This window comes from Procambarus clarkii, chromosome 35 (assembly GCF_040958095.1).
Source record: "Procambarus clarkii isolate CNS0578487 chromosome 35, FALCON_Pclarkii_2.0, whole genome shotgun sequence".
NCBI lineage: Eukaryota > Metazoa > Arthropoda > Malacostraca > Decapoda > Cambaridae > Procambarus > Procambarus clarkii.
Genome location: NC_091184.1, coordinates 37,274,358 through 37,301,587, shown reverse-complemented (window position 1 = coordinate 37,301,587; position 27,230 = coordinate 37,274,358). Strand labels below are relative to the sequence as shown.

Genomic DNA, 27,230 nt, shown 5'->3' with positions numbered 1-27,230 from the left:
CAAGATTACGATTGAATTGAAATAAGTTTATCGAGGTAAAATACACACAAAGGGATGAGGTAGCTCAAGCTGTTTTCACCACGTTCAGTACAACGTGTTCATACATATATAGACACGCATTACAAAATAAACATTGCCAAACAGAAATAAACATATACAAGGAGATTACGATAGTTTTCTCAAGACAACGTTACTATCTTTCCATTGCGCCTTCTGTAGGCCATATGAAGTAATTATCAAAATGCACCAAGCCGGGGAGGCTACATATCACCGTCAAAAGTGCGGGACATTCAAAAGGCGCTAAATACCACCAAGGATGCCAATACTAGAACAAAAGCACGTAAGGCAATCGATAAAAATATCTGATTCACCAAGGATTCTACCAAGATACATGACCGCTAGGGACAGTCTGGAAGCAAAGACGAATGCACGTCCTCATATATGTGTGTGTGTGTGTGTGTGTGTGTGTGTGTGTGTGTGGCGTGTTGCGAGTGTGTTTCGTCCAGTATATACAACAAGATCACAAAGCGGTCATGGCAAGGAATTATCCGATGGCACCAAGCTGGGAAGACTATGTAGCGCCATCAAAGTAGTTGGATATTCACAAATCACAATGTCACTTGCTATGGAATACGATAAAAGCACACTAGACAAGCTATATCAATAGGTGCCCGATTCACCAAGGATTCTAACAAAGGACACATTAAGTCTTATTTACCATTTTATTAAATATTCAGACTTCATCTGATTAAAAGCCTCATTACAAGTATATTTTTTAAAAGTTAAGCTGAAGTCGAGCGAGGCTTGTAGATTGTAGTGTAGAGTGTGGGCTTGGCCAGCTGTAGAGTGGGGAGGTCGTCGTAGACGTCCAGGAGGCCAGCACCAGTGTAGGCCACCATGGCCCTGTTGGTGGCCTCGTGTAGGAAGGGAAAGGAGAAAGGATGTAGAGCTGGTGTTGTACGAATCTGAGGGGAATAAAAGCAAGTGTGCCTCTATTAAAAATTGTTTAAACCTACTTCAGGTCCCCCATTTAGAGTAACTTTTCCTAACCTTTAAGTTTAAGCAGTTTTAGGCATTTCTGAAAGTGCTACAGATAGGGTTCGTAAATTAAACTATTTGCAAGATTATCAAAATTTTTCGCCAACTTTCAGGGACTTGCCTCTCTATGGAAGACGAAGGTGGTGCCCTTGAGGAGGTAGAAGAGGAGGTTGTATTGGGTCTGGACGTAAAGCGCCACGTCTCCCGTCGGCATCAACCCGAGGCTGCTGTCCACGGCGCCCTCCACCACCACAGTCTGCACAAAGGAACAATAGCTCCAACAGTGTACCACTAACAGCTCCCACATCCGTGTCACAGCCTTGACAAGACCCTTATGGTGTCACCTTTCCATGGGTCGGACACCAATTACATTTATAGGTTTAAGCGGAGAACTAGAAAGCCAACTGCCATTTTGTTTATAGAAATGTAATAGAAGTATTGCTAAAAAAGTTAGTAAAAACCGAAATGCTGAGCTAGATGCCAAGTTACCAAATTGTTAGTTTTAAAAATGCTTCAGAGCTCTTAATGTTATATGAAGAGTGAAATTGGACATTATCGAGCTACATTTGGCTGAAGGCCGATTTAAAGTACTGCCGTCCGCACCTGCAGGAGAGAGAGGGCTAGGGAGGTAGCAGTGGGCTTTGCTTCGAGAATTACCACCCTGCCGGGGCCTAGAGCTGACTGGGCCTCCGTGAGGCAGAGTAGGCCCTGTGCTCCACGACCAAGGGCCGCCACAGAAGTCATTCCTGATCTGTTCAAACTCTGGATCTGAAAAGTTAAAAATCCTGCATATATATTTGGCCCACACGTCAAACTTGCTGAAGTGCATAGTAATGTTAACTAAACGGCAAAAACCCTAGTGATCTTTGATCCAAACAATTTCATTTCCTCAATATCATTAATGCTTTAGTTCCATCAAAGTTTGATACTCTAGGCCCTGTATATATAAAATTTACACATTTTATCCAAATGATCTTTAAAGTGGCGACTGTTGCCTAAACTACACACACTAAGGGCATCAGGGATGCACACAAACCTACATTATGTACTTACCACGCCAAGACTCCCACTGACGGTATCAAACTGGTATACTTTAATGTGTGCCGGTTGTGAGGGTGTTCCAGCCTCCACCACCAACAGGAAGGTCCCAGACGACAGTGCCAACCAGGCTCCCTACAAGAAGTATGTTACATTAACAATCAGAAGGCCAGATCAAAGTAAAGCCCACAATATTTTAAGCACCTGTTAAGACATGTCATTAATAGCAAGCTCATTGACGATAATGTCACCAATTCTCGTCACTTATATGGTACCTCTGTTACAGGCACCGTAATTCTTCCTGCCATTTACGAAAAGTGTAATGGGTTTAAAAAAATTGAAATTAAGAGCAGAATCCTGAAGTTACACCAAATTCTAGTCTTCCACCTCGTCAAGGCTGAAGGCTAGAGTCGTTAGGGACGGTGAGGGAGCTCTACTGTTCACAAGTGGAGCGAGTCAACACTACAGCGACTCACCTTTACAGCCCTGGTCGTCGCCAGGGAATTTACCACACTAAAGGACGCTCCAGGCAGCTTGCATATTACCGACGAGTTTGTTGCGTAGTCCAACACGGCCAGGCATGTCTGCCTACCTGCCCTGAAGGCCTAAAAAAGCAGTTACGAATTAAAAAATGCATGCAGCATTCAAGTGGGGGAACCCCCCCCCCCCTTTCCCCAACTCTAAATGCAAGTCTACAATTAAAAGTTTAATTCTTTAAGGTTAAAGTATGGACTAACTACCATTAGTATGAGGGTGGGAAGCACGACACGTCAGTGATGGTTCCCTATTCCCCACCAGGTCACCCTGCAAAGTTGCCTGCTAGCCCAGAGAGTCTGGGGTCCAGAAGCTTTGGCAAACTTGCAGAGAGCTTGGCTCTTCACTCACCACAAGGTCTCTACACCGACTGGTCTGGAAGGCAGCCTCCAGCCTCAGCTGTCCACCCTCTAGTCGATACACGTGACCGTAGCCAGCGCCCCTCTCTACGTTTATCTGCAGAGATGACGATAGTCTGAGGACATATTGCTTTGACAAAGTCCATTCCATCTAGCGGTCGACCCAATAAACTCTAGTTTTAACATGTTTATTCAAAACAGAAATTTTCTTTATATAAGATATTAATATGTACAATATAGTAAATGTATATTAAGGCACTAGTTAAGTGTTTGGGTTCTGTTGGCGTATTTGTAGTAAGCGGGTGAAGCATTTACAGCGTTTTAGTTAGAACAAAATTAGTCAGTGAGGCACTTTTTCCGGAAGTATTCGGACGTCATGAGTTGCCCGTCTTGTGTAAACCGTTTTATCCATTGATAAACACCGGGTTTGACGGGGAAAAGGAAAGGGGGGGGGGGGGGGGGTTGTATGGAATGGACTTTTGCAATTGTTTACGAGGACGGGCTGGTCAAATTAGAAAATTTCAGGATGAAACTTTTAAAGCAATTTAATTATACTACAGGTCTTCCCGCCTTCCTCTGATAAAGTTTTTTTCCAGGCAATTTGAAATTTAGCGACTCTTGGAAAAAGCCTTTTCCGAACTTTAAAATTTGGAAAGTTGACAGTTAGGATACCGTCTCCATTACTTGAACTGTAAAATTAAAAACCATTAAAGTTTACAGTAACTATAATTTACCCTGTCATTTATCGTGCATGCTAATCATTAAGAGTTGGATAACTATACCTTCGTATAAGTGGAGGTGAGGAGTGTGCCTGGAGGCGCGGCGTCCATGCCGTGGAGGCCACACACCGCCACCAAGCCCCACCCTAAGCCAGCGGCCGCCGTCGGCTTCACCACGGCAACGGCGGGAACTGGAAAAATTGATGAAGTCTAGACACCTTTACTATTTGTATAAAGTTTTGTATGCACTTCGACAGCAGGCGTTCCTCCAAGGATATTAAGTTATATATAACCTCATTGCTGGAGTTTGACATTTTAGTGCAAGTTACCCAATTCCAAGCATTTTCTTAGCTAGGGTCGATGGAATTAGTGAACGGTTACATATAGGGTAAGGAATAGGGTAATGGGTCAAACATTGAGCAAGGGGCTGCGCAAGTAATTATCAAAAGAAGTCACCAAACCGGGAAGGCTATGTAGCACCATCAAATGTGCCGAGTAATCAGAGGGCGCTAAATATCACCAAGGATGCCAATACGAGAACAAAAACTCATAAGGCGAACGATATCAAAAGTATCCGAGTCAAAGAATTCTATAGAGGGACAAATGACCGCGGGGAACGGTCGGAAGGGGCTGCGCAAACCTCCTATACTGTATGGGCGGAGATAACAAGAGTTGTCGATATCTAGTGATTGGAGAAATCCAATACTCTTGGCAAGATTACCTCGAGGTGCTTCCGAGGCTTAGCGTCCCCGCGGCCCGGTCGTCTACCAGGTCAAGGTAGCCAAGTCTATTCTGTATATTTACCAGACCACACACTAGAAGGTGAAGGGACGACAACGTTTCGATCCATCCTGGACTATTCTCAAGTCCATTGTGAGAATGGTCCAGGATGGACCGAAACGTCGTCCCTTCACCTAGTGTGAAGTCTGGTCAACATACTTTAGCCACGTTGTGACTCATCGCCTGCCTATTCTGTATAGCTAGATTTGGGAAGCCATTAGATTTGTGAAGTAGATTTAGTTGGATTCAAAGCCAATTACTGGACAACGAAGGAATATCTAAGAAAAAAGTGATGCATCTGCAGAGTCTAAGGAGAGATCATGACTTGGTCGACTGGGAATATTTAAGTTAAATATTAGATACTGGGATGTGCAGATATATCTATGTAGAAAGCTAGGCTTACGGTCAACTTACACAGCTGGGCGAGGTTGGTGATGTTGTAGAAGAGAAGGCGGTCGCCTGCTCTGTCTAGGCCGACTAGTGTCGTCTGTGAGTGCATCTCCAGGTCACCTGTCAACCTGTATAAACATAACTACATTATTGATGGTGTAGAAGCAGGCTGGATCAAGAGTGCTTGCAGCTCTGGTCACTTAAGGTTGCTACGTAGTGTTCCTCAAGGACTTTACACCAATCTTGCAAGCCCGAATATTTAAATATTTGTTACTTCACCGTTTTGAAAATTTTAAATCTAAACTATATCTACAAGATTTACATTTTAAGCAAACGCTAAAACTATTTTTACTACATCCTAATTGTATTAACTTGACAAACTAGTAAATTGGGCATTTTTTGCCACTTACTGTATAGGAAGCAACTTGTATAACCGCGTTGAGAATTGTTGTTCCTTGTAGTACCACACGTCCTCTCGCCTCTCTGAAAGTCAACTCTGTCATTAAGAATAAACAACCTAATGATTGAAGGGAACTTAGTCTCGGGGAGGGAGGTGGAAGGTTGCGCCAGTGATTAAGACTAATATTTAGCACTACTCTAAATTCGGAGGAAAGAGAGGTGGGGGGGTTGATGAATGATATAGAAGGGCCGATATATAGACTACATAAAGCCAAGTAACTGTCACAGGAATGTGACAGTTACCAGTTCTGTATAGATTTCACCCCCCCCCCCTTTTCCAAGGTATATACACGTGTATAGCAGCAGACTCGCCTGCCAGGACATCCTTGACTTCTTCCACTGCCTGCAGGACCAGTGCCAGCTTGTTGCCCATGTTCTGTACAGCGTGTTGGCCAAGGAGGCACAGTGCCAGGTCAGTGATGTTGTATCCGTTTACTATGTGGTTCACCAGTAACACCTCTGTTACGGTTACTACTTCCAGAAACACTACAGTGCTCCTTATTACCACTGAACCTTCACGCAAAACCTGCAACAGTAATTTACAATTCAGGACAATTCCTTTTCCTGGGAAACTTCTTACGAAAAGTTTCACAATTTTCTATTTCAAAATTATTTTCTTACCGTCATGGAACCCAGTCGGTCTAAGTTTATATCATTAAAGTGGTTATCTTGAATGGTTAAAGGTCCTTTGACAACGAGGGCGAAGGTGCTGGGTGGAGAGGCTAGCAGAGTCAAGGTTCCCTGCATCGTCTGTTGCCCGCCCTTCGTCAGTAGCCTCGTCCCGCTCACCCTCACGCCGTCCACAGTCCCGCCCACACTGCCACCAAACACCAGCTCTAATTATGTTGTCGTGCTAACAAATTTCTAAGACGAACCAAGAAATTTAGCAAGTTATGCAATTAGTTGTCTGGGTACAACCCTTGGTAAACTTTTTGGGAAGGTTGTCAATGGTACACTAAGAAATTACTCACACAAGTTTCTGTAAGATTCTGACGCCTTTGAAAGTTGTAACTCCTGGTATGACGGTTAGGTTTGATTTTACCAGAATAGTCTTTGAGAACTGCGACACGTCCACTCCCTGCAGAGTAAGTCAAACATTACAAAAATTTGAAACCATTACTTTCGTCATACAATTTTCCAATTTAAACTAATTTCTCAATTTCCGAAGTTTTACTATTACAGAAAAAATGGTGCAATCATTGTATAATAGCCAGAGCACCGTCAACCCCACTTTTTTTAACTGAACCCGACCAGTTCACTTATTAGGGCTTCAACTACTTGCTTGAACGAGTGCAGACGGGAGGACATTGAGGTTGCCAGTAACGCTGACATCCTTCTGGAACAGTTTCCACCCGCTGATAACAGCCCGACTGTTCACTAGTACAAAGTCTCTGTCCATCCGCAACCCGTTCACGGTGCCATTCAGCCGAAGGGAAGCTAGAGAAAAGAGCCGTTGTAGTTTACAGACTAGACCAAGGACAGCCACATTTCATTGCATTTCAGCCTGTCGCCATGTTTTACCAAAGCATCAAATCAAGCAATAAAAATTAGCCAATTTTTAAAGCTACTATCCCGCTATAGGCATGCTGGTTCAACTGCCCCCATCCCCACAAAAGATTCCTTTGCCTCCCCCGCGGAGAATAACTCACCTTGTGCCGTCAGCTGGGGAGTGGTTACTTGTCCTGTGATTATCTGATCCCCGTCCACCAGCAGCAGGTTGTGCAGCTCGCGCTGTGAAAGAGACCCTGTCAGCTTTTGAAAACTTAAAATAGGACTAACCTTCGGCAAATACCTAGTGGACGCGCGCACAGACGATGGAAACTAGAAGCGGTAAGACCGTATACGAACCGAACCATTTTTCGACTTTACACTAATCAACAGATAGCCTCCGAATATTCCTCTCAAGTGCTTAGCCGACTACTTTTTCCGAACCAAAGTTCTACAAATAATCGCTAACAGAACCTAAACACCTAAGTCTAAATATGCACAGTATGTTAATTTTTATATTTGGAGGAAATTCACATTTTGAATGAACAACATTTTAAAAATTTACTAATGCGTGTTTGGGGTCGACTGCTGGATTGAATGGATTTTTGAAGATGGGTTGAAGGGGTAAATGTAACGTCAACGATAAACCAAACAAGTCTTATGCGTTAAACATGACAGACCGATGCCTAACAGGTCATGCATTTGTTTCCTTAGCACTAGTCTTTAAGAGTAGATATTTAACTGAATTTTAGTTTCATTTCAAAGTTAAATGCATTATAAGAGCATAGAAGTTCTAACACGTCTCCAAGAACACATTAGGCCGACTCATAAGACTCATAATACGTAATAGTTTAGTGTGAAGTCTTATCTGCCAATAATATAGGATGTAGCAGTTTATTTTTTAGTGTAACAAGTCCTTCCTTTACTGTAGAGCAATATATCTGCGCCAGACCAACCTATATGGTAGTCAGCTGCAGTACTTTAGCTAAAAAACGGTAGGTAGCACTAATTTAGACAAAAAAGAAGCAAAATCGGGCATAAAACTAGCAATTTTTGTTCCACCTAAATTGTTGCTGTACTTACAGAGAGCCAGTCGTCTGCCGAGTCGACTCTGAAGGCAACAAGATTAGCGACGTTGAGGGTGTCGAAGGTGAAAGAGCCAGATACCTCTTGCCAGCCCTCGCACTCCTTCCTCAGAACAGTATCCCACAGTATCTGGAGGTCTACTCCATTCATCAAGCCCTGAAATAGGACGATGTCTCGTTATAAGGTTACGGAAGAAACTAACATTTGCCAGAAATTTTGCAAGGTAGACTGAATAGGGGTCTTACTTTTAGCTGCAGGTCAACTTTGGGACCTAGAACAACATGGTGAAACGAGGCCACAGCAGTTATATTGGCTGGAAGGTCGCTTAGCCAGAACTTCTCTCTCAAGGTCTTTACTTCCTCATCATTAAGATTACCAGAGATTCTCACATCCTTATCAAAGTTCACGTTACCTGTAACAAGAATACCCAATTATTATTCATGGAATACTTGTGTAAAGTGTACCAAAGTGCAAAACCAACCTATAGTTACCCCATTGGATTCTACGTTCAACCGTCGGGGGAGGGGGTGGGGGTGCTCTTGCCACCTGTGAAGCGGTCTGTCTCTGCCTGCCTTGAATTCTCTGGAGGTGATGGATTACTCTCTTGTGGACGCGGCACCGTTTGATGCATGCAAATTGCAGTGGCCGATGTGGGGAGTTTCAGATCATTTCTAACCACCGGGCAGTCTTAAAATTTGCTTTTATAGACGTCTTCTGGGATTTTATCAGGAGTTCCGACCTTTCCATTACCAGGGGCTGCGGGGACAGTAACCGTTTCTGATCGAAGTCTACACACGTCCTACACGAGTGTTCATCGTGCGCCCTTTGAATTACCAGAAAACTTGTTACAGTATTACTTTAGGAAGTTTGGTGGTGTCTTTAACATTTGCATTATGTGATCTCCACTCGTCGGCTGAAGGGCATGCCGAATGGGACGTGCACGTTGACTATGCTACATACAGCCGACAGTCTTCCGTGATGCTGATGGGGGTACCATGTTCGGCGCTTTTATGCAGGCCAGCCCCATACCAGTTTCCGGTGCGACTTCTCAGGGCATCTGGATGCTACGTCCCGTGCTGGCACCACGGAACAATATTTTTAGGGAGGTGGATCATGCTAGGGTGTGGGTGCTCTCCCAGAGTGACTTTCAGCCATTCCTTCGACGATAGCCGCTCCTGCCAGTCATGTGCCCCATTCGTCCCCAGGTTCTCTAGTCCCCCTCCTGGTCTCAATGCGTGCATTGCAACAGTCAAGTGTGGCCTTTAATCTTCCCCGGGCTGACAGACTACTTCTGTAGTGGCAGTGTCTATCTTCAACGGGGTGTGGTGGCAGCGAGCCGTCTGATGTTACAAGGTCTCCGGGACTAACTTCCTTGTGCCTCCGGTGAATCTGCCATCATCGAGGTGGAGAGTTTGTGGCCTGAACCCAAGCACTCAAGGCTTAGGTCAGATGATCCTCTACCTGGAGGCCTCGCCTGGGCAGACATGGAGGAATATGCTAGTGCCACGTCTTCGGTAGACGAGGGGGTGCCTGTGACTTCTGACATGTCTGGTGGTGGGCTTGCAGATATACGTGCTGTGAAGGTGGCTGCTGGTGTAAGGGGGGGGGTTCCACGCTTGCTCCTGTGCGCCTCCCCAGAAGGGGGAGGGGGGGGGGGTGTTGCCTCCAAAGAAGTCTGAGGATGTGGGGGCAAATACTTTGTGCTGGTTCTGCAAAAGAATGCTGGCCCACAGGCTATTGTGAAGTTCGGCTTTGTGCAGTCACGTGATGGGCAGAGGATGGCCGTGGATTTCTCGACAGCGTTTGTGTGTCGTCCTTATGTCCAGGGTAGAGTCTCACGTTCTCTGGATTTTGAGCTATATGGAAGAGGTATCCGAGGCAGTTTCCTCTGAAAGAATTTCTTAATTACCAATGCCGGCGACCCATTATCTGATTCAGAGTGACTTTACCCGGTTTTGCGCGCTTGTTTATGTGTTTGGACTGATTTCTTATTGTATGCATTTGCTTTTATACAATTAATTTTTTGGGCCCTGCTTTTAATTCGAAATCATTGTTCCGGATTGTGAGTCAAATACGAACCCGAGCCGAACCTGGCTCTAAACCCAAATCCATATTGGCAACCCAATTTTATCAGGATAGCCCGTACTGGAGACTGCAATACCATTAAAGCAACAGATCATGCATTCTCGTCCCAGCGAGGAGGCCAAGGAGGATGCCAACTGGCCCACGTGTTCGCATGCTACCTGCATTTAGTGGGTAGGTATGAACGGGAACAAAAGCAACACGGGCACATTCTAGAAAGGCAAAAGCGAGGAGAAAACTTTAGAGGTGCACTCTGGCGTTAGCGGGCCCCGCCGTCTAAAGACCAGTCGAAACGTAGAGGTATGAGACTTAAAACATAACTACTGCAATTTAATAAATTTATGGAGGGCGGGGGGGCCTTAAGCCATTACAACTACATGGCACTGGAAGGGATCAGGATAATGATTTGGACTGGGGAAGGAATGGATGGATGGGCAAACTATTTTAAATAAAAATCTTCAAGCAGTGCTAGTAACCAATATTTTCATAACCCAAGGAGAACACAGATTTGGCTTACCTTGGACAATAAGTTTATCTATATGGACGACCGAATCTTTCATGACTATAGAGTCTAGCAGAGTGCTCAAATCAACGTGGACCGGGCTGTCATATCTCGTGGCCTGAACCATCATTCCCTTCGCCATTTCGAATTTACCGGAATAGAACACCATCGAAAGGAATACTTTCTTGCCAGTTATCTGCAAAAGTTGCATTTTAGAGATGCACAGTCAGCCAATTCCCAAATTTAAAGAGTTTTGTATTAATATCACTTTCAATTAAAACAAATATATTGTAATGCCCAAGTTACCATCTGTGCTTTTGCAGAAGTGGTGAGAGCATCCACACCGAGGTCCCAGCCCTGGATTGCACCATCCAACACTATCTCCCTGGCAGTGATCAAGTCTGAAATGTTAAGAATGCATAAAGTGCCAAAGTCTTAAAACTAATCAACCTTTAAAAATTAAAGGGGCCATGAGGGACAAGCTGAGAAATCTCTACGTCTGACAATTAAGTACATTAGCCGGCTGCTACACGAAACTTGTGGCTGTTGTAATTTCACAGACAAGGTTCCCACGGCGCTTACCAAATGATGCTCTGGTAATGGTCGTCGCCTCATCCACCTTGGCAGTCTTTTGTAACAGACGATTCCAGTCTACTGTTTGAAAGTAAATTCCGTCGAAGGAGACTGCAGCCGCTCTGACGTCCTGCAGGGTGTTGCTGCCCGTCAGGGTCTGAGCCCCGTCCTTCAGGAGCCAGCCAGAGCTGTAGTCTTCTACAGACACGCCATCGAAGTCCCCTACGAATCACGAGCCATCAGAAAGTGATTGTGTGGCTGTCCACCTTTACAATATAATCGATCATCAACTACAGTTTATATATCCGTAGATGTAAACACGGACAATCTGGCTATTAACACTTTGTACCAACAAAAGTACTGCAATCTGGGGAAATTACTGGAAAATAAAGCAAACTCATCAGTATTGTTCAACTAAAAGAGTACGTGCCAAACTCGCAAGCTTTAAAAATATTTGTTTAATAAGCAGAACGCACCAGAAGCTGCTATGCCTTCAAAATTGTTTAGGCGTTTTTAAATTGTCAATTATTCGTCTAGCCTTGTAAATTAGTGTCTAACGAAATTAAAGAAAAATAAGATTGCCTACATTACAAACACTTACTGCCAAATGTAAGAGCTTGAACCGAGACATCACCGTTAAACAGGAGAGACCCAGCAATATATTCAGTGGAGTCTGTGTACACAACAGTTCTTTCGAAGATGCCCAAGTCCGTTCCAGTAGCAGAGACTGCTGCAAGAGCGTGGATGTACCTGCCAGTCAGGGTTTGTAGTCCAGAGGCTGCAAAAGAAAGCTTACATGACAAAGTTCCGTAGTCACGTCACTTTTTGCAATTTAATAATTCAAAGTTCAGACGTTCCCGTCAATGTCACCATCTAATAGGATCAAAACCAACGGAGCCAGCACAGCTGCCATCACCTTAACATCTTCAGTGCATTAAGTTATTTAATGCAGAATGTGTAAAAATTAATGCATCTTGCTGACGACCCCTAGGGTAAGTAACATGGCCTGAGGACGAGTTGCAGAAAGAGGCGGGAGGGGGTTGGGAAGAGGCATTTATAGAAAAAGAAATTCTCTCTAGAACCATTTAAACCAAGATTCGCTAAATGTTTCCAAGGCAGACATATGTAGGCAAGTTACATTTAGCCCATGGCAGTCTAACATGGAATTTAAAGTCGTCTACCAAGCAATTATGAATAGGTACAAACACTACAGCAACTGCCATGTAGCGAGGGTCGTGTTGAGATTCTTCAAGTCGAAGTTTTTGCAAGCGACGCATACTGAAGTATAACATTTAATTCCCCAAAATAACATCGTGGTCTGGTTCCATTGTACATTAGATTTCACTACCCATATCAATTGGACCGACCCGAATACTACCGAAAATAAATAAAACATCCTTTACCTACTTTGGAAACTTGAATGGAGGGGGTCAAGAAACTATCCATTAATACAACAATCAGTTTAAGCAAACTTGACACGCACAAGGTAAGTGTGCAAGATTTTTACTACAGAAAGACCAAGAATACTTGCCGCTTGTTTTGAGAGAGTCCGTGACGAAGAGCTCGTGGAAGACAACACCATCGACAGTGCCAGTGAGACCCACGTTCACAGCTCCCATTTGTGTTTCAGTCAGAACCTTCAGGTTAGTGAAGGTCTTCTGTCCTGCTCCACACGGAACATTACAACAAAGTAAAATGTTTAGGAACACTTATGGTTAGTAAAGAATGGCAAGAGTTATCCATATTAAAGTTTTCCCTGCATTAAGATTATGGAAATTTAAAGTAATTTCATAACGCATTTTCATTATTCATAAAGCGAGGACAAACATACCTGTTATTTCAGTGGTGCCAGTTAGAGTGACCAGGTCATAGAGTGCCACCCCAGAGACACTGACAGAGCCTGGCACCATCACATCAGTCATAACAGCTTGCATAATGTGTATATCCTGCATGATAGTCTGATTGATCCTGTTCTTTAGCACTATCTGCGACGCCAGAAGTTTCACATCATACGGGTCCAATTTCAGTGTTGTCACATCGCCCTCTACTTTCTAGAAATAAAAAGTAATTGGGATCGAGAAGCCTATCCAGGCATGTAATTCCGCAATTTTTTTTATCTTTCAATATGTGTTCAAGGGAAGAATTTAGTCATTAACAGTAACGTGGCAATAAGATTCAACATACCAAACCATTCTTAAAGGAGATCGCATGTGTGAATGTGTAGTTAGCGTGAGTCAGCACGTAATCATTCACGCCAATACCATTGAGCGTGTTCTCTACCATCAGGTCTCCACTCAGCTGGCAATAAACGAGAAGGTTTACCTATATTACATGTACTTTGTAAAGCTGGTGATAAATACTTTATTAAAGTCAGCCATTGGCCTAAACTAGTTTACCACAATACAAGCAAGCAAACGACACCACCCCCTCTCCCACTTCACCGTTGAGCCTGGCAACCAAGGCTTACCTGTACAGGTCCAAGGAAGACCAGAGGCATGTTTATGTAGCTGGCATTGAGGAGGAGGCCAGAATTGCGAATCCTTCCCACACTCGCCCCATTCAAGTGGTCATCCTCAACGAAGAGCGAATCGTGGAACGTCAAAGACCCGTCCACTTTCTTGCCAGCTGACGGAAAAAAATGCCACTGGCATTAACTGGACGTTTGAGAAATGCCTTAAAGCTATCGCAGAATGGGTTAATTGTAAACGTAAAACTGTTAAAGCTCAGTAGTTAAGCATGAACCTTAGTTTTCCAACAACATGCGATACCACCATCGGTACACCAACATTACACACCATTAAGACCAAGTATTACTTCCTGCTGGAAGTTGAAGGCAAAGTCACTGAGGTTGTAACCCGCAACCTGGAGGCGCACAGTCGAGTGCTGCTGCAGGGTGAGGTCTGCAAAGACCTTTGTACTGCTCACAACTTGCTCCCCTCTTACCAGCAACACCATCAGCGTCCCATTCACCACCTGAACCCAAAAACATCATTAGCTCAAGCAAGTATTAAACTTACATTCTACCTACGTTCATTACGCTCGTGAAGTGAATTCTCCACAAGGGACCAAGAAAGTCCCGCTTTGTCTAAAATAGGCATCTTAAATTATCTAACTAAATACGTATAACGTGGTTCTGTAAAGTTTGTATCTACACAAGAGGGAGGAACTGATGGTACGAGGAATTTGCTTGTGTAAAGATGGTAAAAGTTCCGCTATTGCCAAGGATCTCCAATAAAACAATATTTACCTTAATATGATTGAGGTTGTTGTTTATAAGTATGGAGTTGGCAGCGACAGATACGAACGTAGCCGGGGTATTAATGACCTCTGGAGCTCCGGTCATGAGGTAAAGGTCTTTAGGTATCCTTGCACCGTTGACTCGCCCACCCACCGTTAATTCTCGTCCAATTTGAAGACCGCCCAAGGTATGGGAACCTGATCAAAATGTGTGTTTACCAAATTATTATTCTTAAGCCTATATTTACACCACCCCCCTTTTGAGTTTTTTTTGCTAATTTTTCTTTAAAGAGCTTAATTTAGCGAACGCACTTGTTACAGTTTGTGGGGTGGTGGTAGTGTGCAGGAGTGCAGCATGTTTAACAGTCTCCGGGTCCAACGGAGATAGTGGCTTTGTGCTCACCAACGTTGACGCCACCAGGTTTCCCGCTATCGTTACCAACCCTGAAATGAATGTTTAAAACATTCTACGTTTTAACGAAATTATCAAATGTGTTTACCAAACCACTTCCAGAAAGTTCAATACAATGCTCTTGAACGGATCTAAACTTTTTAATCCCCCCTCCCCCTATGAAGGGTTATATTTTCAGCCACGTTGTGAATCATTCTGCTAAATAGATGGAGATCAGTAGGAGGATTCCGACCTGTATTCTGGGCACACTAAAAAAAATGCCATAGACTACTACATACTAAAACTATACAGCCCGGAATTTAGCCGAATTCTATAGGTGGCCCAAGTTACGGTACGGCCAAACTGCATGGGAGAGGGGCAGTGCGTGAAGTATTGGTTACGGCTCTTTTAAAGCCTCACGATCGCCTACACGATTTTGTATTTTTTTTCACAATAACTATAATGATTTAACCTTTAACACTTTCTGTTCCGCAAGTGAAATCTCTAGACGTAACTAGGACCAATACCTGTCCAGTTCTGAGAGACGTCGTTCAGTACCAGGTCGTTGTAGAAGTTGCTGAAGGAGACGCCGTTGAGGAGGTGGAGGTTGATGAAGGGCGCGTCAAGAGCCTGCATTGTGACGGTCGCCTTCACCTGCTGTTCTCCCACCGTCAGCAGCACGGTGTCCGCCTTGACAGCTACCCCGTCCACTGCTCCCACGTGTGGAAAAAAAAATATTGCAATTATGAAATTTACATCTAGACTAGCACATGTAATTTTATATATATTCCCCATAGAACGGTTTTGCATATTCTTTCAGTATCAGTAATGGTCATTAAAATTTTCATGGCAACACTAGAAAACACCGAAATCTTTAACGTTTAATATAAACTTTACACAACCATGCCATATTATCCAGATAAAGGTATACAATTTAAATTTGGTATACCGTTTACCATCTAGCGCGCATATTATGCATCTTAAAGACTATAATTGCAGAACTTTTCATAAGTCAAGCAAGCCTGGTATCGAACCTGTGCCGGCCACCAGTACGCTGGCAGTCCTGATGAAGCCGAAGGTCTTCTCTCCGACGATGTTGTGAGCGTTGTGGAGGGTGACCAGCTGGGAGGTGTGGGTGGGGGCCAGCCCAGGGCCACTCAGGAGGGTCACCACGCCCTGCCCGGTCAGTGCCACGTCGGCCAGGGTCATGTTGAGCACACCATTGTTCTCTACCAGTTTCACTGCGTTAGTTAAGGAGGTATTCACGCCATTTATCTGAGAAATTAGCCCCGTCTTAGTCCAAGTATTAGAAATTAAAAGCATTATGCATTAACGTCAATGAAGGGAATAAGATTTAGAAGTAAATTAAAATTAAATACTCTTAACCTTCAAGGATTTACAACACTCCGTTACTCAGAGTTCCGCATACAAAGCATCTACTAAATTTTGCTTGGAAAGTTTTACAGCGTGTATCCTGTGCTGTATTCGTACCCACCTTCTGCGACAGGAGATTGGTGACCGAGCACCTTCCAAGTCGACCTCCTCCGGCACACACAACTCTTACAGTGGAAAATTTCAAACCATCTGGAATATTAAGAGCATCGTGTAGTTGAAAACTTTACTACAAGCCACTGATCCTACCAGTTACCAAGACAAAGTAAATAAACAAAACATACCATTTTGAACAAGTAATGACGCTTGTCAAAGCTGCCTCAAGTCTTTCACTTTACCACAATATGAACCGACAACTTTAACCCCCCATAACTAGACCCATAACGTAGTCCACGCCTCTTTTACCGAGATTTGGCTGTTGGATCTTCATAGAGGTACTGAGCCGCAAGCGAGCCGCGGCCTGGAGGCGCTGCACACTGGCGGAGGTGTCGTACATGCCAGCGATGGTGACCGAGATCGCGTCCGTCACCAAGATACCATCAGAGTCGACAAGAATCTGAAGACATTTACTTTTCACCATTCTGAAACTTGTGAACCCTATATACAGCACCTAGAACTTAAAATTTAATCGCTAAATTATGCTCTAGTCAGCGTCTGAAACCGCCACAAGAATTTAGCCAATTTAAGGTTACCCCAATTCCAGCTAAACTGACAGCAAATCATTGGTGTTAGAAGGGACTCAACTTACAGGATCAACTCTAGAGATGTAGCCCCGAGAGTTTACAAAGAGGTCGCCTGTGATTACCACAGCTCTCTGGAAGGAGTAGGTGGCCTCCGTCTGCGTGCACTTGCCTGCCTCCGCCAGCACCCTGGGCAGGTGGTCCCCCTCGACTCTCTCCTGGAGGTTCCTGCACCATTTTAGAGCTTCCCGCTGATACACCTAAAAAGAGGACACGTGTTCTAATGTAAACGGCGGGAGAATATATGCATGTTAATTAAAAAGCATGGGCATAAGGGAACGCAGCTTGGGAATGGGGGGAGCAAGGGAAGAGTCATTATGAAACCTATTAACAGTTGTGGGAACTAGACAGAGGCCGGGCCCGTGCAGGAGACCCACTGTAAGGGGGAACCATCAATGGGACGTTAGCATTACTACACGAACGCTTCCACATCACAACCATTTATAATTGAAGTTCTGGACTAGACCCTCTATACCCACATTTCTCAAAATTAAGGGACTAGTCGTGTGGGTCCGTCCTGGACCATCTAGAATGGTCGAAAACTTAGCAATTTATTTTCAGAGGTTTGAGTCTACATTTTCAGCCACTCTATACTGTCGAAATCTACTAATCATTATCTTTTACATATTAAAGGGCGGGCATGGAACGCCCAAACTGTCAATTTGGTATTTGCACTTTCCTAATGTACAAGAGAGAGAGTGTGTGTGTGTGTGTGTGTGTGTGTGTGTGTGTGTGTGTGTGAATGGAATCTACTGCAAATTTCCCATTGGGGGAGGGGAAGGTATCTCTGCAATCAGTTTAAAAGCAAAAATAACCAATTTCCCGAACTTTCACTCAAAATTAAAATATTTTAATTTACCCAATTACGTAAAGTCGCACTTGGGTGGGGAGGGGGGGGTAGTCCCCCCCCACCCCTGAAAACACTGTCGCAGCGCAGGGTTAAAACAGAAGTGAGGGGTGGGAGGTGGCCAGGCTATGCTAGGTACTGGTAGAAGGTACCAAGTGATGGTACCAACTGCTAGGGTGGGAGTGGGGGGGGGGGGGGGAATGGTGGTACTGACCGCTAGGGGGTTGTGGTACTGCCAGCGTGTGTACAGCACCAGTGGACGATTGGTCGGGTCACTGGGGTTGGTCACCGTCAACACCACCTCCTTCAGGGTAGTGGGCAGCCTCGCCACCGACACCATCTTTGCTCCCTGTACCAGGGTAGTCAAAAAGCAGTTTCAGCATTACTTATTAAAACTAGCATGCAGGTCACTTGTTACAATCTATTTACCACCACGTTTTAGACAATTACTGGGTACGTACAGCGCCGGACACGTGGAAGTCTGTGCGAGTGAAGGTCCAGCCATTGTACTGGTAGAAGGCCACGCCTGCCCGACTATTCACCACGGCCAGCAGGAACTCTCCATCGGGACCCTGAAGCGTGTGCGTGTTAGTGCCGTGCAGGGACAACATTTACCAGTAATGCAATTAAGGATACAAATGCACGAATCTATACATGTACGGTAAAAAGAACCGTGATGGACCACAGTGTTGGGTCTAGTTGCAGGACCTCTTAAACTCTCCTCTGGACTTTGCAGATAGTATTGGATCTTAGAAGTCTAGGGACGTTACGAGGAGCATACTGCACGACCAATATTTCAAGCTATACACTGCAAAGCTAAAGTAGGATATTCTACTTTACAATCTCTGACACTAGTCGTTAGACTGTTGCATTATGTGGTGAAAACTTGTTAATAGACGCTCTAAAAATATTTCTTTATCTAACCTGATAAGCTACCCACTCTTGGGCACCATACGTCTGGATGCACTGGAAAGGAACAAACTTCTCCCTCTCATAGCGGTAGATCACAGAGTCCACCACGTAGTCCAGGTTACCATCTGGAGAGCAATAATTCAGGTCGGGGGACAATTCTAGAAACTGACAATTTTAACTAAATATTTAGCTTCAGTGAACATTTTAAATGTTAAAAGGTTGGCAACTCACCGTTGTCTAGAGTATATTCATTAGCTACAGCGATGAAATACTCTGCGTCCGATCCGCTGCTGAAGCTGAAGGCAGTCCAGTCCCGGGCGCCTCGGGTCCTGATCCGCTGGACTGACCGAAGCTGCAGTCGGTCCTCGTCGAATACAAATATTTCGCTGTCTATATCCACGTTACCTGCCAGAGAGCCATTTAATTTATAACCAAGAGGTACAGAGTGACGTTATTTGGAAATGTAACCGTCAGTGAAAAAAAATTAGTGTACCAGTATAATGTTCTGGTGTGATCATAGACAAGGTATGAAAACCCCTCTTTGGTAGCCACCAGCGACCAACCGGAAGTGTCCCAAGTGGTGCAGACCATATTTAATGGTCTGAACCACTAAATATCCAAATTACTCTCCGTCTAAAAAAAGCACCAAGTATCACAAAGCTGCAACACCTAAAACATTTACACAGATGGAAGGTTTAGTTATTTAGTTATTAGTCAGTTTAAGATAAAAACTAAACACTACCTAATAAATTCCCTGTAATCTACCTCACTCCTCTATTGTCAACCCATATCTGTTATTTTCTTTTTTTAATCAACACTGTTTGTCAACCTATTGTATTTGTGCTGCTTTTTCAGTCATGTTCCCCTTTTTTTTTTTTTTTTATCTTTATCTGTATTTGTTCTCAACACCTTTTATTCTTTATGCTCAATTAGTATTAAGTTCTAGATATTAATGTTTTTCTTGCCCGAAACGCATTGCGTAATAGTGGCTTTAGGCATTGTATGTACTAGCTCTATCTATATATCAATCCATTAATGTAACATCACTTGTATGTATATACCTTACCTGAATAAACATCTGAATCTGAATCTGAATCTGAGTTCTTCCTGCTACAAGTAAAGAACAAAGTTTATCTTTACCGATAAACTCTATACAAGTCAAAGAACTTTAGATTTGTTAAAGTAGGCCAAGCAGGAAGTGGTCGCATTATCGAAGCAGCCATTATATACCGGTTCCAAAAAGCTTCAAGTTAAAAGTTGCATCATACTGTCTAAACTAGTTGGATTAAGTAGTAGAAGAGCAATTTAGTTTTTAAACCCAAGATGTGCTCGTGGGTGTGAAAATCTTATGAAGACTAACCTATACGCGAGAAAAGCCCAAGAAGGATGCGTGTTAATAGAAAAATTATGAAGTTTGGCAAGTACTTCACCAGACCGAATTTCCAGATCGATAGCTTTACTAGTCATTTTCGGACGAGGCAATAAATTAATTACGTTAAGAGCCTAATACTATTTTTCCATTTCAAACATTAAACAAAAACGTTCGTACCTTTAAGATCTTTAAAGACTCCACCATACCGAAAAGTTTAGCTAGAATAAGAGGGATTACCATGATGAATGTTTACATAAATAATCTGAATAAATATTCATATTACAAAGAGATCGATTGTCTGGCATTTGCATTACTCTTGTTAATCTGTGTAGAATGCCCACAAAAGTTTCCTTCACCCTCCCCCCCCTCTCTCTAACCTTTTGTAACGAGACAAACGGGAAGTTTAGCCACAGGGGTGAGGGCAGAGGAACCTACTCCCTTCACAAACCTCTGTCATCGTGATGATTAGCAACTGCTAGGAAGTGCCTCGACTGTATCGTGAAGGCCTCCACCCCCATGGCGTTCTTGGTGGGGAAGGAAGCGCTGTCGAGGCGGTCGTAGCTGCAGTACACCTCGCTCCTCGACACGGCTGTCACCTGCACACCAGACACCTGTTAGCAACGGTCAGCTAATCCAGAGGACACTGCCTGACAGACAGCCTAGTTTACAGTAGAGAGAGAATAGTCTTTCTGTATGGAATGCGAGTGATCTGCCCTAAAAATATTAAGAGGTGCACCACTATAGGCTATAGTCTACTTACTACTGGTATTTGGGATTTTTAATGCCTGTACTGTGCGTCTAATAGTTTTGCATAGAACTTATTTGCATTTTCTGAAGTGTCGGCTTTAGTTTGCCAATTTATAACGCCCAACACCGATTTAGTGTATTTAAAGTTACAGTTCGGGTAGAGTCTTACTATAGCAGTTTCTCACGTACTACTAACCTTGACCTTATAGACGTAGCTGTCAATCTCTCCTGTCGCGGTCAAATGGTTGTAAGAGTTGGCAAATGCCATCAGGGTGTCTCTGCCTACCTTCCTGCAAACGATAAAATTACACCAGTATAAAAAAAATAAAAGTAGTCTGGTTTAAAGATTAAAAAACTTTAGACATTTTGTTAGCGCACACAATCTCCCCAAACAACTGAATTACATCACTAAATGGTTAGATCAGCGTTTCAATTTAACTACTAGTACCAGTTTAGCCCATAAATATTATTCAGTTTACTTTAGAGTAGCATGGTGCCAGCCCCCCCCCCCGCCAAGGGAGGAGGCACTTACCAGAGTGCCATGTCCTGGGCACCGTGGGTCAAAAGACTCCGCTTGAACCCCATCTGGAGACCAGTGGCCCAAGTGACCCGGTACACACTGGACCCCATCTGTACCGGGAGAGAACGGCTAAGGTTACTAGATCTTAGAGTCACAAGTACTTTGTTTACATGTTATAAGGTGTTTTGATGCATTTTTCCTAGCACCTTACTAGAAATAAGAGGTAGGGTTCCTCAAGTGTGTGGGGGGGGGGGGTATGGTTAGCATTTCTACTTTTGACACGTCTCCAAAAAGGTGCAATGTCAGGTCTTTGAGACATCTTTAACGAATAATGTTCAGTTTTAGCAGAATTGAAGGAATCCTGGGTACCTAAATTAGAGGGGGAGGGGGGGGAGGGGAGCCAACCTCAACTATACACAAGACAAGTGCAACACCATACCCTTTTAGTGTCTGGGAAGCGGTCAGCCAGCACCTCCACACACACCACCTCCATGAAGGTCGCCTCCATCACTACAGGAGAGCACTTGTTGGCCCCCAGCGCCGGCACCGACACAGACTCCAGTTTCTCCGTCTCCTGTAGAAAAGGATTCTTTTTTTAAGACTTTAGAATTCAAAAAATCTACAATTTTAGCCTAAAGACGTGCTTATTATCTCTTTAATAAATCTACAGCGTTACAAGACTTACACTGCAAGTTAGTGCCAATATCTTTGCATCTCTAACTCTGGGCAACCTTTCCTATATTTAAAATAGTTTTAGAAGCTACAATTTGTTCTATTATAATATTTTAGGCATTTATTTATAAGCTAAAATTTGAAAAATATTTTGTACAATGAAACTATAATGTGTCTGTAGCAAGTAAACAGCTTTGCTACTAGCCCTTTCACATTGCCAAGCCAATATGAAACCCAAGTTACTATCCGAGGCACAGAATTTGCTGTACTGCTTACAGACCAATATTACATGGGCCACCAACATTAATATCTGCCACATTACTAGTTCTTCCATTTTTGTTACGCAAGAGTTTACATGTAGTCTTACTGTTCCGTAAATAAAAACCAAAATACAAAATTAGTGCTCTAGTTTAGAACGACCAACCAGGGTTTTCCAATAACTAAAAATTTTGCCTCGGACAATACTTTGTCATTTATAAACCTTCTGTAAATTTCAATAGTACCAATCTAGCACCAAACTTACCATTTCAGGTGGAACCTCTAAGATTGAAAATAGATCGAGAATCATTGTGTGCTCTTCTATAATTAAATTTAACTTTACATAACAGTTTATCCGTTGCACAACTAATATCTTTAGATACCCTCTTAAGCTTTTGTTTAAGCTAAATTTTGCACCCAATTATCGCCCTATTATTATAGCAATAGTTTTTAAAATCTTTCCAAAACATTCACTGGAAGAGTCCTTCCCTACACGGCAGCGGCGACAAAGGCAGCCCTCACCCACCACGTTAAGCATGTAAAGGTGCAGGGTGCCAGGGTCGTGGAGGGTGAAGGCCTGGGTGACGAGCCAGAAGACCAGTCCAGCGTGCTCCACCACCACCATGGAGATGGCTCCCGAAGGCGGCGCGAAGGTCTTCAGCTTCATATCCACGTCCTCGGAAAGCCCACTCAGTCTCCAGTACCCTTCAGATAGTAGACATCTTAAAAGTGACCTTTAAGGTTCAAATTATGCAATTAGGGATTTTTCCAAATCTAGAAGAATACACATATTCAACACCACCCCCCCCCCCCCTGCTTCAATTGTTATTAAAGCGCAGAGAGAGAGAGAGAGAGAGAGGGGGGGGGAAGAGATTAGAGTTATTCTATAGGGTTGAAACTCATTCTAAACTCGCGCATTATGTAGTTGCTACAGTTTTAACCAATTCTAAAATAACCGAAATCTTTGCACCGTATCCATATTTCGCTTTTAGTACATAAAAAGCCTAGGTTAAGAAGCAAGAAGTGTATTGCGAAGACTAGTAACAGCAGCTATTATGACTATCCATAGATCAAGACAATTATATATTAGCGAAAAGACTTTACATTAATGTATAATTAAATGCATATCTATTGAAATTTAGCTATCTGTAGCCGACAATACAAGTTGTGCAGGATAGATGCAATTGATACTGTAATCTCCGTCGGGGTCTGATAAAGATCTCTTGAGCAGTAGTGCACAAAAGAGTCTGGGGTGCACAAACTAGCCGACTCTGATCAAAGCAAGCTTCACTAAGAAATTTTACCAAAAGACGAAAGCTACTTATACATTCACTAGAATTTAAGTAACACTAAACAATCTCGGACCGACGCACATCTGATGCACGCCACTTTCCCCTCAACCATTGTTCATGTCAATGATTTCACACCAATATTACACAAAAATCAAGTCTAGCAGGACGAACCTTTCGCGTCTCCTTGCAGCGTGCTGGGGAGGTGGCGAGCTGTACGCGCTCTGCTGTGGCTTCTAATTACCGACCTCATGCTGTCATGCCAGCCTGTTGCCGCCGCTAACAGGAATTCTCCGATAAGGTTGTCTAGAAAGAAAAAGGCTTTGAGAGTATTCAAGATGTTCCAGTACATTTAGTAATTCATCTTAAACAGCCTTCTACAATCTATTCATCGTTAATAGAACTTGTAGCAGAAGCTAAAATGCTAGACTAAAATTTAGAAGTGTCAATTTATTGCAATTACTTTCACTTAAAATAGCAAAACGCATCAACTGCCACAATGTAGACTGTCTAATGATCCAGTGGTTTACCTTTACCCTCCGCCAGCGTGCGCCAGGAACCCAGGGTCGACGGGCCACCCTGGAGCATCTCCCTGACCTGGTCTCCAGCCTCAGTCTCTCCAGCATAGTAGTAGTCGTGTTCTGGGACGGTCATATTGATCTCTACATAACCAACATCCAGATGGTCTTCCAGTCCCGCCGGCCGCGCAGGAGCCGGAACACCGCCCGCCTGCAAATATTAATTTTTAAGTTTAAAATAAATGCCACAAGTCTGAAGTTTGTGCATCTTGTTATCTTGAGGTTATCTTTTAGATAATTTCGGGGCTTAGCGTCCGCGGCCCGGTCCTCGACCAGGCCTCCTTTTTTTGTTACACCCCCATCCCCCAGGAAGCAACCCGTAGCAGCTGTCTAACTCCCACTAACTCCCAGGTACCTATTTACTGCTAGGTAACAGGGGCATGCGGGTAAAAAACTTTGCCCATTCGTCTCCGCCTCCATCGGGATCGAATCCGGAACCTCAGGACTGATTACGAAGCTCTGTCCACTCAGCTGTCAGGTCCCCGTGTAAATTGTTTCTTATAAAAGCCGAGGATGAACAGAACATTAAAAACCTATACGAGTCACACGTTATTTACCGAGACCGGCAGTGTGCCAGTGGTACTCACCGTGGCCAGGAGCACGAGGGCCACCAGGGCCACAGCGCCCCATGACGCGACCATTCTACCGTAGAATACTGGATTTGGTTATCTGAAAAAAAGTAGGATCAGAAATTATAAATTTACCAATTTCATCCACGAACTTTGAAAACTTTTTAGATTTGTAGAGACTACAAACCAGTTACCTTCAAAAGTAGCAGTTATGAATTTGAATCAATTAAAAAAAGTTACAAAGCCAGGATTTCTACCGTTCGTGACTGCAGTAAGAAGCTTAAATATATCAAGATACCAGTACGACAAACTTACAAGACGTGCATCAGTATCTCAGATAAACGTTAGAATTCTTGCACCCACCTTCACACTTTAAAAAGGTTTGCCATTAAGAGTAGTAAAATAGAACACTTTCAGACACTGAGCAAAGTCTTAAGAGACTTTCCGCGTTACGAATATTTAAGCAAAATTTCCACCTGCTGCAGGCGCTTTATTAGGGGTACCTGCCTGGAGAGTACCATCTACGAGAGTAAGGAGACTTAAAGACCCAGAATTGTCAGACAGATGGGGGTGGGTTTTTTCAGAAGATGCCGCTGTATAGCCGCTCTGATCTATGCAACTAAATTCAAATACCTTCGTCTTCAGATGCCACTGTACGGCCATGTTTTAGTCAGATCGGAGCGCGAGTGCAGAGGCTCCGTGCTCAAAGCTGTAGCAGGTCACCACCCTGGTTAGTGCAAATGCATCTTTCCAGCAGATTATGCATTTAATTACGACAATTGCATTTAAGTGCCATCAAATGCATCACGATGCATTTGACTGCCAAAAATTCTGTACCTCATTAAATCTGATCTAATATGCGGCATCCGCTTTAGTGCCCGAGATCAGGCTTTGAGAGCTGAAAGATGCAAAACAAAGCTACGAGGATCAGATGCCACCGCACAATTAAACCACGAGAAGCCATCACTAGGGATACTCCATTCCATCAAACAAAGGCTTTAATTGTTGTCCCGATGCTTAGGCTAACCCACCCAAACCCCTGCACAGAAGCCTTCCTAGCCTTTTTTCCTCCAAGGCCAGTATTTCTATTAAAATCTGTACGTGTACTCTATGCATGATGGCAGCTAATCCACGATAAGAGCATGTTCCTGTTGTATGAAAGTTCACAATCCAAATTATGTCCCTACTTCCTCCACCCTAGAAGTGGATTAAAGAACCAGAGTATCAACAAGAAGAAAGCCTCAAGCCGATTTGAGGCTCTTGTCCGAGTGGGCTCCCACCGACATTTACAATGATGGCGCCTTGCACCAGTCCTGTAGTGTTTGAAGTGCAGTTGTTGCCACAGCAGATGGCGACAAAGATTCTTGAGAGTGTTGAGCGCGTATTAATAACTGGGCTTTGTTTTTACCACAATCTTTGCTCTCGCTAATTAACGTGTCGACCTTGGACACGTTAATTGCAAGAGTTAATAAAGAGGAACAAATTTTGTGCGCATGTACACAAATTGGTAACTAGCTTCACAAGTCTTGCTTGGCTAAATTAACTATGGGGGTTTCTGTTCCTAGAGCATAATAGGTGACTAACCCTCCCCACCAGCGCTCACGAGAGGTTATGGCGAGTAAAAATTAATCATTAAAACAGCAGGCAAGATTAGACTGAAGTTTCACATTTTACCTTGCAGATCGCCACACCTAAGAATTTATTTTTACCTCTATTCCTTCTATAACCGATTTTAATTACAAATGTAGAGTCGAGCCTCTAAGATCAATTTGCACCATCAGTCTATATTCGCAATCTTTTGTAATGTTAATACAAATATTTAAGAACTATCAAAATTATTCAGACTTATAAAAGGGTACAAGACTTGCTGGGTACCCGGAAGGCACCATTCATCACTAATGAAACTAGAGACAAAGCGAGGAACACCAAAAGATTCTATCGACAGACGAGCAACCTGGAGGAACGCTCCGAAAGCAAGGCAAGTGATCACCCTTGGATTGTATATTATTCTAAGAGATGCAGGAGACTGCAGTGCAGATAACGAGGGGCAAACCATTGTGCCATCAAGTGCTAACGGGTTTACCGCGCTTGACCAACTCTCCAAATAGCCGTGGTCTGATAACTCAAATTCCAAATGTTCTACATCTGCGTTAGGAAGTGGGGCCAGCAGGCTAGAGCCCCCTTCCCTATGGCACGTTTCTTGAACATTCAACAGGGATGTTGAATGTTCAATTCTAAACATTCTACTCTAGTATAAATTTCGGAACTGCTACCTTCACTAAAGAAATGGTTAAGCAATTTAAGTGTCGTAAAAGTAGTCATCCACAAGCCTTAATTTTCTTAAGTGTTAAATTACAAGTCTCGCGTGAATTCTCATCAATTTCATATAGTCTGTGGCAAGTTCAACTAAAGTTCCGCCAAGACACATTAAAAACAAAACAAAGGAGTCGCAAAGACCAGAATTCAATCCAATTAGGTTCTTATCAGATACCATAAAATAATTACAATTAAGCTTCAGATGATGTTCACAAAGTCATTAACGGAAGCCCCAACACTGTCTGAATAACAGTCTACTCACTTCACCTCGCGGTCCTCAGCTCAACCAGACAGAAGAAGGAATACCTATGAAGCCCACATTACCTGGACAGTCAACAACTA

The 27,230-nt window shown here is 43.5% G+C and overlaps 1 protein-coding gene across 1 annotated transcript; it reads right to left on the bottom strand.

Moving 5' to 3' along the window:
* Positions 1–708: 708 nt before the first annotated feature.
* On the bottom strand, positions 709–27,230 carry LOC123768414 (uncharacterized). The gene is made up of 45 exons (XM_069336360.1): positions 27,151–27,230; positions 24,591–24,672; positions 23,956–24,154; positions 23,600–23,731; positions 22,663–22,841; positions 21,646–21,780; positions 21,219–21,316; positions 20,883–20,976; positions 20,388–20,535; positions 18,799–18,972; positions 18,580–18,692; positions 18,117–18,227; positions 17,870–18,004; positions 16,817–17,008; positions 16,474–16,624; positions 16,172–16,260; positions 15,711–15,951; positions 15,204–15,386; positions 14,598–14,729; positions 14,296–14,483; positions 13,844–14,021; positions 13,516–13,673; positions 13,233–13,346; positions 12,880–13,099; positions 12,580–12,711; positions 11,650–11,826; positions 11,058–11,270; positions 10,782–10,876; positions 10,491–10,671; positions 8,137–8,303; positions 7,889–8,047; positions 6,967–7,048; positions 6,596–6,754; positions 6,289–6,391; positions 5,939–6,134; positions 5,630–5,843; positions 5,269–5,341; positions 4,883–4,986; positions 3,752–3,879; positions 2,962–3,066; positions 2,553–2,681; positions 2,092–2,211; positions 1,642–1,806; positions 1,160–1,294; positions 709–965 (listed from the first exon to the last, which is right to left on the bottom strand). Exons 2-45 carry the CDS (start codon positions 24,642–24,644, stop codon positions 783–785), a joined length of 6,438 nt encoding a protein of 2,145 aa, XP_069192461.1. The 5' UTR covers positions 24,645–24,672; positions 27,151–27,230; the 3' UTR covers positions 709–782.